Source organism: Mytilus galloprovincialis, chromosome 5, assembly GCF_965363235.1.
Source record: "Mytilus galloprovincialis chromosome 5, xbMytGall1.hap1.1, whole genome shotgun sequence".
Taxonomy (NCBI): domain Eukaryota; kingdom Metazoa; phylum Mollusca; class Bivalvia; order Mytilida; family Mytilidae; genus Mytilus; species Mytilus galloprovincialis.
The window spans coordinates 25,382,991-25,397,192 of NC_134842.1; the positions used below are offsets into that span (position 1 = coordinate 25,382,991).

A 14,202-nucleotide genomic window follows, 5' to 3' on the forward strand; every position below is an offset into this window, starting at 1 on the left:
CTTTAACCTATAATGGTTTACTTTTTAAATTGTTATTTGTATGGAGAGTTGTCTCATTGGCACTCACACCACATCTTCCTATATCTATATAACAGTACAAATGATACTTTAAAATAAATGACCAATATATGACTGCTACACTGATATCAACTTACAAAATATTTAAATCATCATTTTGGTGCAGTAATGTTTCTGGTATACTCTCAATTTCGTTGTTATTGATGTATCTGCAAAATATCAATTCGTCAATTATTATCAAAGCTGTTTTTTTATGTCGTGTGAAATTTGTGTTTATGAATAATTACATATATAGTCAAAAACGAGATAAAGGAGCTACCATTTGATTTTTAGAGGGCATCTGTGCTAGGAACTTAGCAAAAAAACAAAAACCAGGAGGATGACAATTTATGTTAAAAAAAATCAGAATAAACTAATAAAAAAGGCAGGTCCGAAAAGAGTGAAAATTAAAAGGCAGAACAAAGATTACAACTATAAAAAAAGATACAGGACATTTTCCTCCAAGCACCCCCCCCCCTAAAATCAGATGGTAGCTCACTAATGTATGTTGATCGATAATTGCGTACAATAGTTTTTCATTACTTTTATGCAACTTTTAATTTTTTAATAGTCTTTTTATTGTTAATATTTTCTCTTTTTAGTTTCAAAATGAATATTTAACTTATAAATTTCTAGATTATCCTCACCAGGAACGCTTAGACGTAAACAACTGAAAGTCAATCATACAAATAATGCATAAATAGACAGAAACAGTTTGGGCTATATGACCAAAACGGACAGAAAAAGTTGACAAATTTATCTTTGACCAATCAGCCTGAATGAGTCAAAAATTAAACTTTAGTTTAAAATAATTTCCAGATTTTTAAATTGGTTCCTGATGAAGGTAACTACAGAAAAGCACTTTGGCCTAATGTGTTGTTTTCACTTTTAACAATACATTTTTTTCTCAATCAAGACAATGTGGTCCCTACGAACATAAAAAAAAACAGTGTGTCAGAACCAAAATACTGAATACTGAGCTTATAGTTCACCTTCACAGTGGTGTTGGTCCAGTGCTGGAAAATGCAAATTACAGTTACAATGAGTTATGAAATAGATAACACACGTTTAACTCACATCTTTGTTAATTTTCCATTGTTTGAAAATAAATCTCCAGGTAAATGCCGTATTTGATTTTCAGCAAATGATCTGAAGATATAAAATATTAAAAAAGATTGGGTACAATTGCCAATGAGACAACTATCCATCATAGTTCAAATGAAGTGGATGTCAGCAATTATATGCAACCACACGGTCTGCAACAATGAGAAAAAAAAAACATACTCTATAGTCGACTATTGTAGGCCCCAGGATTAAAAAAAATGTGAACTTGAACAATTAAATCGAGAAAACGCTTGGCCTTATTTATAACAAAACAGTTTACGAAAAATGAATATGGCAGACATAAACCAACGACAACCACTGTTCTACAGTCTCTTGATTTTGGACAGGCATAAGAAACGTGCCAGAGTTAAACATGTTTTTGAGCGCGTGACCCTACACCAAATCTCGGACAGTGGCGTAACAGCACAGTCAACATAAATACAAACTGTTAAAATTAGCATAAATTGGCTCATTTAAAGCAATCGTTTCGAAGAACAAAAACAACTTGTAACATATAAAAGACAGACGCAAAGCATCGAATATTTAAATATTTTACTATATTTAATGAATGGCTATTATCTATTTTGAATTTATTGAACCATAAAACTAATTTTTGACTCTTCACATTGAATAATCCGCGAAGCGGATTATGTAAAATGTGAAGATTCAAAAATTAGTTTTATGGTTCAATAAAATCAAAATAAATTATTGCCATTCATTATAAATAAATTTCTATCAAAAATAAGGCTCAAAGAACGTTTTATATTATTTATATTAACAATAACAACGTACACACATATTGGCGTATGAATACACAACGTCAGAGTGGGCGTGTCGCCATTAAAATTGACAACATTGAAAATAAAACTAATAATTTTAACCAATAAGAAGACAATAAAAACACCAAATTTATTTATATGATGATAATCTTTAAAAATAAATTATTTCGAAGGACCAATTAGTTTACTTGGATCGTATATCAATTTAAAGGCTTCATAAACAAAATCATCGTAATAAGAAAGAAGTGATATCCCGTATTTTTATAAGAACTCTACAGGTTACAAACTTTCTTACCAAATCTTTCTTTCTTTAAATAATTTTGAAAAGGTTTTTTTAATTTGTGGTTAAGAAATCCCTGACAAAATAATTTATACATGTATTACGTTCCTTGGAATATCAAACATGACTAAAGACATGGGCGAAGCGAACAAGTTGTGAAATATACACACCGATAAGGGGCTAAAGGATCATAACCACCCAAAAAGGGAGAAGTAACAATCTGAAAAGAAAAATCATCTCTGACTTAAAGAAGTTAATTTTTCAAACATTCTGTCTAAGCAGAGTGTATTTTTATTTTTATATATATTACCCAGACATCATTCTTAGAAATCTTGCATGTTATGGTAAGCAAATGTTTCTGCATACGTTTGAAAACCGTCCGACTAAGATAATGTATTGCTGTTTAGGACGTCCCGTAACTAACATTATATTTTAAACATTTGCAACCGTGAAGAAATGTTTACATTTTATGTTTGATGTTCACTAACAAAAGTCCTTTCAAATGTTACTTTCTGAATAGTTCCTTAAAGTTATCAAACAAATATTGTATTTGTATTCATAATTTTTTTTTTAAATGACTCTACATTACAAAAGTTACAGCTGTGTTTGATTACCCAGGGACTAGAATGTATTACAAATTGGTTTCCTGCTCGAATATTAGATTGGGTCAGGATGCCAGGTTAATTTTAAATGACATTTGGAAGCTTATCGTATACAAGAATCATATTAGAAATGATGTCATACTAACACCTTCATATAATTGAACTTGAAACGACAGTCGAAAGATACCAAAAAGGAGCATTCAAACTCAAAATAAAATTCAAAGGTCGAGAACAAACTCACAATACTATATGGCAAAACAAAACCGACGAAAAAACAAACAACAGTATGCAAAACACAATATGCACGATTAAGGTGGCTCTGGACTATTCGACTGCGCATAATTTCACGTATGAGTCACAAAAGTATTTGTCGTAAATTCGATATAATTTGTTTTTGAAATATTTTGATTGATTAGAAATGTTGAATCATTGTAGTTATGTGACTTATAGAATATTTTCGTTATTATCCGTATTTGTTAAAAGGAAAAATGACATTTCATCCATTTTCACCATTTTCCCGTCAAAATTTGGGTTTTGAGGCAAAATATTTTTTTTCCTTATCGGTGACCTATGTTTTCTATTAGATCATTCTTTGAAGCTATATTTAAGCTTTTTAAATTACAGTTTTGGACCAAGTGTCATAGAACTTTTTTTGAGATTCTGATAAAATATGTCAACAAATCTATTTTTCCTATCATTTCATTGAAAAATGGTCCCTTTTACATACCTGTTTAAAAGTAAAATTTTGAGCTTAAATGGATCGTGACCCTCTATTTTTTTTGATCAATTTGATTCACTTTCTGTAAAGAATAAAATAACAAAAAATACGTCATTTCTGATAGAAACTTCGAATAGGCCCGAGCCACTTTAAATTACACGATAACAAAACATACGGTAGAATAATAAAGTGTTTGTTTTGCAAGACAATTTCTTTGTAAGTATGGATAGTCAGTAGGACACCAGCAATTGTAAAACAAAACAAAATATAAGTTTGAATAGATAAAAAATGGGATATTTTTTTTACAGATATTAATAGTACAATTTTTTAACTTACACTTCACGGAGAAGGTTGTTGTTTTCAAGAAAACCAATTGGAATATGCACAATCCGGTTTTGAGAAAGTAATCTGTAAATATCCAATCACAGTTGATATTTCTTTAAACGAAAAATAAAGACGTTCACATGTATCACAATACCGTCATCAGCTCAGTATTTACTGCTTTGGTACTGATTTGATTATTAAAATACCTCTCTTAAGCTCGTACATAACACTACAGGGAGATAACTCTGTAAAAACTAGCTGAACGTTTCTTAGTAAGGAAATATTAAGCTTCTCAATGATCAAAATTTGTGTTTGTTAAATTGCTATATATCAAATGAAATTTTTCCGATAGAGTGTGTGGTGTCAAAGTAACTATTTTGTAAAAATTGTATGAAAATTAAACGAGCCGAATTAACTTCACTCCAGATGTTTGATACCACCTTAAATTATCTGTTGACAAAGTATTAAGAAAGTAATGTTCCAACGCTCTCATGCAATGCTAGCCTGATAATTTTATATAATTGGCTGTTCTTTTTTGTCCCTGTTGGTCAAACAACTTTTTGCAAATTTATGTTCAATAAATATCGGGCTTTCCAAGTTTTGGAATTGAGCGTTCCTAATGAAGGTAAACCCAGAAAAGAGCCTCGAACGCCTGTTTCTAACAAGTGTTGTTTTCAAATTTGATCATATCGTATTAATACCTATATTGTTTGTAGTAATTATTTTTTTCATCTCCTTTATAGTTAAGTGTTAACTCATTTATCCATTTTTATCTTTTTTTTGTCAGTAGGTATCAAGATACGTATTTTTCATTATCACTTGGTGAAATGAAATTTTGTTGAACGGTTTCATTTATTACTATTGGTTATGACTTTCTCATACAAAGACGGTATTCACATATTTTTCATTATATTATTATATTGTGTGGTGTATCATGCAAATGTAGAATGTTTACAGATAGTTTGTAACATAATTACTTTTGTGTTTACACTATCATTGGCTGGATTCTGTTTCCGGTCTAACGGTTTACGCGGATAATGCATTCAACTAATACAAAATACTGATCATCCAGGACTCGAGCACGGGACCTCTGTGTTACAAGGAAGCGTTTTGAACGACTGAGCTAAAGAAGTACTCATGTAGCTCAACCGCTTACGGCTGACTAGTACCTTTTAATGAAAGTGAAGAAATCCCGTCACACTTCCCTCACCTCAAGAGTCATCATACTATTGTGACTCTCATACACATTTCCTAACAAGATATCCTCTATAACCACCGTGTGTTTTCCAGTTAGGCGCCACATGTAACAGGACTAATCTAACATTCAAGTAAAAGTAACGTTTTCTGGATAACTTTTTAGTTAATGTTAGCGCAGCCATAATATAACCAAACTGAATAAAGGCAACAGTAGTATACCGCTGTTCAAAAGTCATAAATCGATTGAGAGAAAACAAATCCGGGTTACAAACTGAAACCGATGGAAACGAATTAACTATAAGAGGAAAACAACGAAACAACAGAACACTGAAGTGCAACAAAAACAAACGACAATGGCATATACATAGGAACGAACTATAGAAAACAACTGCCATATTTCTGACTTGGTACAGGACATTTTAAGAAAAATGGTGGATTGAACCCGGTTTTGTGGCTAGCAAACCTCTACGCTTTATAAGATAAAGATAAGATAAAGATATTTTATTTCCTAATCATAGGGCTCATAACAAGCATGTAATTACATAAAGTAAAAATAAAAAGCCTTTCTCTCCCACTCGCATACACTCACACATACAACTATCGTTCTGATAGTATCGTTTATGACAATGTTAAATATACCGCTAAAATAATAACATTACATGACGGGAACACAGCACAAAAAAATGCAAGAGCATCCAAGACAGAGAAATACATAAGTAAATAATATAATAGTACATTTCAACATGTTAACCACAGAATAACAACGAATAACTAATTAATTGAGGACAGTACACAAAAACAGCTTAACGCAGGTTTTATGTACTGTTTATGTTATACGAAGACCAGTTCTGCCCTTCTAGTCTTCGTATTTTATATACAGTACATACACCCTTGGTGTATTTCTACAAAATTGAAATTTGACTTTTTGTTTTAAAAAAAAACAATTTTGCTGAACATCTTTGTGTACAGGTATTATAACAAAAAGTGAGATATAGGTTAATATACTATTGATTTATTTTTAATATAAAAAAATCAATTTTTGTATGCCTCTGTCTAAGGCAACGGAGACATTATTTGTTACCCTTAACTTTCCTATGTTCTGTCCGTCCGTCTGTCCCGTTTTCATTCCCGCACTCTAACTAAAGTTTTCTTTATCCAAATTTATGAAACTCATACACAATGCTTAGAACCAAAAGTAGCAGACAGGATTCGAATTTTGGCAGTGAGTCACTTACCATTCCAGAGTTATGTCCCTTTTAAACTTTTTAAATATACAAAGCTTGAGTGAGGACATTCGTGTCCCCAGACACATTCTTCTTTTATTGTTATACCATGTTTTTGATTGGGAGAGTTGGTAGGGAGGGTGGTTGTCTTTAAAAACTCAGTTGCTGTTAAAAAAAATAAAAATTTTGAATAACCTTATTTGTTCAACGTTCGAGGTTTTCAGTCGACAGTTTATATCAAAAGATGTAATATAATCAACTTACAGTTTGGATAACTTTTCATTTTTAGCGACCAATTCCGGTGGCAAATGTTCTATTTGATTGCCCATAAGTCCTCTGAAATGAAATGTGTTGAGTGTTTAAAATTACTTAAAAATTAAAAAAGGTATAAAAAAACAAAATATTTTAATTTCTCATAAATAGCTACGCAATTTACAAACTGTATGATGACACACAACATTCCACAATTAAAGTATAACGTGCCTATCATAACGTGCATAATAAAATTATGTAAAACAAAAAGAACATCACCAGTAATCTAAATCAAAAGCGAGTCTGACTAGAACGTTCGTATGTCGGTTTTTGAAGTGAAATATTTGGATCGCCGTTAGACAAACAAATGCAAAAGGAATTTGCTACACATTTTTCTATTAGGCAAATACAAAGGTCAAAGGTTCGAACACGATCATATACCAAAATGATGCCAACTATTCATCCGACTTGAACAAATGGTGTTTCAATGTTCACGTTTATCTACAATTGTCACTATTCGTGATAGCTGCAATCTGATATGGACTGTATTTCAATATGTAATAGTCTAGCACTGTAGGTCTTTCAGAGATTAAAGTTGACACTAGGTACAAACGATATAAAAAAAACCTTGCTAAGATATCGAATTCAGGCCATGAATCACACAATAATATAAATGATTTACTTACAATACTTCCAGGTTAGAACTGCTATGAAATGTGCTGTTTGGTATACAGTCAATTTTGTTATAATTGATGAACCTGTAAATAGGAAGTAATTTTTATTCAATACTTAAATTACTTTATAGATCTGAAATTCTTTTTCATAATTAAAACATTTCCAATGTTTTTCATAGATTATCTTACTTTGATATTCATCAACGAATATTGTTTTTATACCAGTAAGGGACACCAAGACATACTTGACCTATTTGCATGCGAATGTAATCCTATTATATTGAGAGTATGTTTTTCAATACAAAATCGCTCGTCTCCTCCGGGACTCAAACCCGGGACCTCTGTGTTACTCGGCAGTGCGTTAAGTTCTTCTTATCTCGACCGTGTACGGCTGACTAAGTATCTGCTAATGAAGGAAAGCAGTCACACTCCCCCCACTTCAAGAATCATCATATCATATATTATGACTCTCACAACACATACCCTAGCTAGAATTCCTCTTTAACTACCGAGGGTTTTTGTTTAATTGGGTGCCAAATGAGTTTTATTTTGCCCTGGTATATTCCTTGATCCTACAAAAATGTTGACGTCATAAAACAAAATATCTGATGCCACAATGGAAAAGTGATTGTTGTTGACGTCAAAAGTTCAAGCGGCCGGGTCAGCCGGGATTAGCGATAAGTTGTATTGTTTTTATTATTTCCGAATTGGTTTAAATGTATATTATGTTATTATGCTAATATTATTATAGTATTTTGTATCTACACAACCTCTATTAGATTATTTTAATTTTTATGAACTAACACTTATTCAAATTTCTACCAGAATCATCCAATAATTAGCAGGAAAATTACATGTTTTATATAACCATGGCTCTGAGTGCTGATTCAATGCTGATAAGAAAAATTAAATCCTCGTTTATATTTACATGTTTTTTTTATAGAAATATTGAATTTCTATCTAGTAGGGAATTTGGTTATGAGTGTTTTTTTTGCAGCTCATGTACTGATACAACAAAATGTAAATCTTTGTTTATTTTTTCGGTGTAAATTTAGACAGATACTAAAATGTGATATTCTTTTAATTAGGGAATTGTTATGACTGTTTTTCCCTCTGTACCGATGATAACAAGACAATGTAAATCTTTACACATTTTTTCGTGTACATTCCGTATGCCTCGAACTTATGGTGTTATTTCTATTTAGTTGTAGTCGGTTTTTATCCATCACCCTTCCATTGATAACTCTACTTTTTGAGTAGAAACATGTTTTTATTTACTTGTATATATTGATCACAACTACTTTAACAATACCAGTTGGTATTCTTTACTGCACAATTACTCACAAGTATTTCAGTTGAGAATTCTTTTCAAAGGTATCTGGATCCACAGTTGTAATCTGATTATAACTAACAGATCTATAAAATAAACGACCAACTGTTTGAAATGAGGTACCGTTTCTTTATTTGTACTATATATACGGACAGTTTATAAACAGCACACTTCACACATTTTGTCAGAGATTATTGACTTTTTAACTGAACCATTTAGCCAATATATATGCTAAATGCAGAACCAAAGAATTTTTATGTCAAAGTAAACTCATCATTTACCTCTTGAATAAAAATGTGTTTAATGATGTTAATTTTTCGGTTTAAAAATGTTTTTTTTTGGTTTAAACTGGTTTTTTTTTCTCTTCAAAACTACGAAAAATAACAAGTATTTTAGGGACTGGTCATTTACCTGAAGGGAAACCTTGTTTTTATCATATTATTATTTTTTAAAGTCCCCCTCCTTGAAGAATAAAAAAACATAAATTAAGACATCTCTTCCCAACCATGAAAGTTTCAACCCCAACTCTCAAATATTTGTCAATACTTTTATTTTTTACATAAAAAATACATGCATACAGCTTTTACTTACATTGTGATTAATCAATATGATATTGCGTCAGTAGTAGATTAGTAATTTAGATTACAGGCAGATCCTGAATCAATAGAAAAGGTGGGGCGTAATTTTCGACATTGGTATATGCAAAGAGTAGCGAAACGAAAAAAAAAAAAAAAAATCCGTCGATATTTTTCTCAAAATCATATAAATCATGAGAATACGATTTAATTTCTTGTGATCACAGTGGGAGTACGCCATTTTCACCCCTGTATCTGCCATTGTCAAGTGGGGAAGTTGAAGGTGATGTGAGGGAACAATATTTTGGATATGGCTGTTATGGTCTCATTGTCATTTATTACTTGATTCAATTTTAGCACATTGTTCTTATTCTTGTCTAAAGAAACTAGTATTGTTTACTTATTTAGAGTTATACCTCGTCTCTCTAATTTAAATATATACCAGCTTTAATAAGTGTTTAGTGTGACTATAAATTTTCACTTATATTTCTCGTAATATGAACAAAAAAATTATTTATTTTGTATAAACTATTTCCGTTCTCCAATTATACTGTCTTACAACAAAATTATTTTCTTTTACCTGTGTACATTATTCTATTTGGCGGGAAGGTTATTTGTTCAAAGTAATGGTTGACTTTCTGAAATTATTTTAACAACTCACAGCGGTATACTACTGTTGTCTTTATTATTCACCCCTTATTTTATTGATTTTGTATTTACATTGTGTCATAGATTAAATGTATTCGTTCAGTATATGCTCACTAGTATTAACATGTCTTTTGATTGAGTTAAAAATGCTCTTATATCTATTGGCTCCCAGATATGAGATTAAAGATGTTCGCTAATCTTGTTTTGACTGAAATAAATTCTCAGATATTTGGGATCCCCCAGTTTTATCCATAAAGTGCCAAGAAAATGTTTTACTTGGTAACCGCAACTTTTCTTTTCATTGTTTTTTGTACATATATTTTAAAAAGCCATTTAAAAATATTTTTTTTTAGGAATGTTTGGTCCGCAATGGTATTCAATTTCGTACTTTATTTGGTCTTTTTAACTTTGCTTTATTCGAGCGTCACTGATGAGTCTTTAATTTGTAAACAAAACGCGTGTCTGACGCAAATACAAAATTTTAATTAAGTATGTCTCAAAAACAAGGACACGGACCTATAATTGTTTCTGCTTTTTAAGTTTCTTTATTTATAAACTATAAATTTATAACATACTTTTAAAAAGATTATTATTCTGAAACAGAACATCGAACATTTTTAAACTAATGCCATCTTTATGCTCAGTTATGGATTCTACCATTAATCATGCAGGATATATTTTATTTTTGCATTTTCGATATTAATTATACGACATAAAATGTTCACTTAGTAATAGGATGAAGTAATAAAATTAACGTAAGAACTAAGTTATTGTAGATAATGATTCACAAGAGTCTTACTTATAAAACACGATGATTCACATAGAGCCAAACAGGATACACTTTTAGAAAATGCGCTTTTAGCGATTTGTCCAGTTCCTATTTGGATACGTTTTCAGATTTCATGTTATATTTCTAGTTAACAACTTATAATATTTTTCTTTCTTTCCAACCAATTCCTATGGGTGAAGGTTGCCTACTCCATCAGAACTTAAAAAGATCTAATGTGTTATTTGAAATTTACATTCAGATTCCACTAAGTAGAGTGCTGCAACAAGTGTGTTATGATATTTCTCTACTCGAGAGTTCAATTTCAATATTAAAAGCGCGGGGCTGGCCGAGCTGTTTAAATAAATCAAATTTAACTGTTGAGAGTTGAGAAATGTCGTTATACACTAGTTATAATGATGGAATCTGTTTCTCTAAGGATTTTTTATCCTTCCCTTTATGCTCGGAGTTCAGTATTTTTGTGATTTTACTTTTTCTAAGATTTGCAAAACGTTGTGTTCTTTCTATTTAGCGTCATCAGACATCGCGTTTTTCATGACGTAAGTCACACTAGGAAATTCAGAAGAAACCAAGAAAATTTGACGTCATAATTAAATTTCGGCCAATCATTTGCCGAGAACTGATAGTTCACTAATGAGGAGAAATATTTCTCTCACACCGATCAAGAAATGTGAAAATAGCACAAAAATTAGAGAACATGATTTTCTCTACTGCTTTGATTAGATAATCATTGGTTCCAATGCTAAATGTATCACAATAAAACTGTGCCGTTATGCAATCAACAATCAATATATTTCAACACATTTGCAATTTTTATTTCAGAAACACCTACTTAAACATATTGTTTTAACAGGTTCTTTGATGGTATAAGCCTTTTTGTGTTATTACTTAATAATAATACATATTAAAAATATGTTCTGTAATTTATTTAAAACTACATGTACTTACAATCGCCTCAGATTAGTTATATTTTTGAAATCGCTGCTTGATAAATATCCAATCAGGTTATGCTGTAGCATGCTGAATAAAAAAAAAATATACCTGTTTTTTTGCTCAATTTATTTTACCTGATAATGGAAATGACAATGTTATCAATACCAATTTGCATATGTAACTATAATGAAATAAGCACGTGATAGATAACGTGCGTCTGAAGAGCTTTGTTTTTACATGTTTTATTTACCTTCACCGGGAATTTTAAACTCTAAACATTTTAAAGCCAAAGATGTGTAAATAGGCTAAAATTTTAGGAGCTTCGTATCCAAAAATGCTATAAAAATAATTGCCAAATTCATTTAAGTCAATTTTGCCTTAGAAATTGACGGTTTAATTTCTAAACAATTTTGTTATTCATGAACGGGGAATCTGAATTAAATCAGTACATGTTTCAAATCATGACACTACGACATACTGAATATTTAGCTGATGATAAAATATATAAACAATAGGATTCCCCTTTTTTCATTCAGGTAGACGGCATTGTGTATATATTTTGCGCTTGTCTTATTTCAGGTGTTTGCCAAACTATATAATTTACGATCACTTATCGCGGTAGCCCATGTTTTGACTTTATTTTGTTTTCAATTAGCGGTAATACACAAATTAGTATGGTAGCGATTCATATCATATGGATTTAAGATTTTTAATACAGAAGATTTAATATTTGAAGATTGACGCCTTGCAGTAGCTGTATCAGTTTCTTATATACCCTACGAGTTAACTAATGCAAGGGAATGTGAACTATCCCTCTAATGGTGTTAGTCTTATAAACAATAAGAAAAGCTAACCTAGCCAAGCTTTTCTGCTGTTTCGAATAGATTACAAATAATTGTAATGTTTTCTGTACTGTAAGCGTTTAGTTTTCACCCCGCAATTAGAAATAGAAATACAAAACAAAAAGCATGTACGTGAAAAGTAAAATCACAAAAATACTGAACTTAGAGGAAAATCAATTCGGAAAGTCCATAATCACATGGCAAAATCAAATAACAAAACGCATCAAAAACGAGTGGACAAGAACCGTCATATTCCTAACTTGGTACAGGCGTTTTCAAATGTAAAAAAAATAGTGGATTAAACCTGGTTTTATAGCGCTAACCCGCTCACTTTGATGACAGTCTCATCAAATTCCGTTATATTTACATTGATGCGTTAACTAAACAGATACAATAAATAAAATAGTCAAAATATGGGTACATCAGTCATCATCGTATAAGAATTTTAAAAGGAACAATTTAACAGAACACAAAAACATCTATCTACAAACACATTCATTGATTTGTGTGTCTGACGTCAGAAAATTGTATACGTCACATAGATTTGTCGTTCAATGTGCATACAAACAATTTTAAAATTTACATAGGCAATATAGCATATAGTTAGCATATAGTATTAAAAAATCAAAAATATGTAAGAATTAATTTCAGAAATAGACCGAGATTGAAAATAGTCCTAAAGTTATATATAGAATTTATAAGAATCCACAAATAGTTAATTCCACTACGCGATTGAATGATTTTGACGTTTATGGTTCAACGTATTTTGTAATTCATTATAGAAATATATCATAATGACATAAAATAGAACAATATCTTACTGGCGGGATTTTTTAAAGTACAGAGTCACGTTATAAGAACCAAAGAAATACAAAAGTGGCATATACAAAACACGCCACCAAAAAAAGAAAGACAATATAAATACATTGACGATGTGTATAAGTACAGAGCCACGTCAAACGGATATTACATAAAACCATTCAACAGTAAAAGTAATATTAATAATAAATCAAAGACAAATGAAAGGACTATAAAACACGTTAACAAGATGATAAACAACATCAGTACGCAGAATCTATAAATCAAGACCATCGTGTATTATTTGTGAAGTTGATACGGTACATTTTTCAGCAAGGTCTTGGTACCTTCCGATGAACTTTTAAAAAAAAGGGCGAGACGTTCTTTGGCATACCTCTGGATCATCAACTTTCTACTCAGACACTGATGACGTTTTACAAAGTCTGAGTAGGAGCTGCAAGCTCTTGAATATCGAATAAGTTGGGAAATATATATCCCATATGCAGGTGAAGTTGGTATATTGCTACTAAGGTGGGGAAAATTTATAATTTCAAAATTAAAATCGTCTCGTTTGTCATAGATTCTGGTACTGAGATGACTGTGTAAGGGCACTAAAGTGGCATGTGACGTACATTGTAATTTGAATGATATCGTTAGCTCAAAATTAAAGCAGGATACACGAGGAATATTATTACAAATAACGCATACTAACATGGCTGATTGCCGTAATTTGTGTTTATTTTTATCATTAACAAATGTGATATTTTCACATGTTGCAGATATTTATTTCTTACATCTTTTGTGTATTGACTGGGAATCCATCGTTCACCTCTGTCCAATTTAGCATCTTACAGTCATAAATATATCCATCTATTTCATCTGTGCACGTGCAGTTAACTAAACCGTCCTTAACACCCCCACATGAATAACTGGCTCTCACCAAGAGTAACACCGATACCAACGTTAGCATCATACATGTATTGACTGCTTTAAAAATACCACAAAAGACGAAAATTAGTTATTACATAATATTTAAAATGAAAATGCTCCTCCCTACCTTTGAAAGTCAATGTCCCTTT

The 14,202-nt window shown here is 31.1% G+C and overlaps 1 protein-coding gene and 2 long non-coding RNA genes across 4 annotated transcripts in view; 1 reads left to right on the forward strand and 2 right to left on the reverse strand.

The window, feature by feature from the left end:
- The window catches only part of LOC143075473 (uncharacterized), a 425,173-nt gene that overhangs the window by 221,381 nt on the left and 189,590 nt on the right, over positions 1 to 14,202 (forward strand). The window lies entirely within an intron of this gene.
- LOC143074416 (uncharacterized) overlaps positions 1 to 14,202 on the reverse strand; it is a 52,863-nt gene that overhangs the window by 6,396 nt on the left and 32,265 nt on the right. Inside the window, exons 1-2 of one of the 2 annotated variants that reach the window (XR_012977846.1) lie at positions 1,135 to 1,206; positions 156 to 227 (exon numbers count right to left, since the gene is read on the reverse strand). The exons of the other annotated variant lie outside the window; for it this stretch is intronic. This is a non-coding gene — a long non-coding RNA (uncharacterized LOC143074416). Of the gene's footprint in view, positions 1 to 155; positions 228 to 1,134; positions 1,207 to 14,202 lie in introns of those variants that run through there. 2 annotated transcript variants of the gene reach the window in all.
- On the reverse strand, positions 3,873 to 11,569 carry LOC143076880 (uncharacterized). Its single transcript, XM_076252768.1, has 5 exons — positions 11,499 to 11,569; positions 8,555 to 8,626; positions 7,223 to 7,294; positions 6,549 to 6,620; positions 3,873 to 3,948 (listed from the first exon to the last, which is right to left on the reverse strand). Exons 1-5 carry the CDS (start codon positions 11,567 to 11,569, stop codon positions 3,873 to 3,875), a joined length of 363 nt encoding a protein of 120 aa, XP_076108883.1.

Coding starts and splice junctions, on each gene's coding strand:
- LOC143076880 (XM_076252768.1), bottom strand. CDS start 11,569: ATGCTACAGCATAACCTGATTGGATATTTATCAAGCAGCGATTTCAAA. Junction 7,295..8,554: donor AATTCTCAACTGAAATACTT/GTGAGTAATTGT, acceptor TCCTATTTACAG/GTTCATCAATTATAACAAAA. Junction 3,949..6,548: donor AATGAAAAGTTATCCAAACT/GTAAGTTGATTA, acceptor GGATATTTACAG/ATTACTTTCTCAAAACCGGA.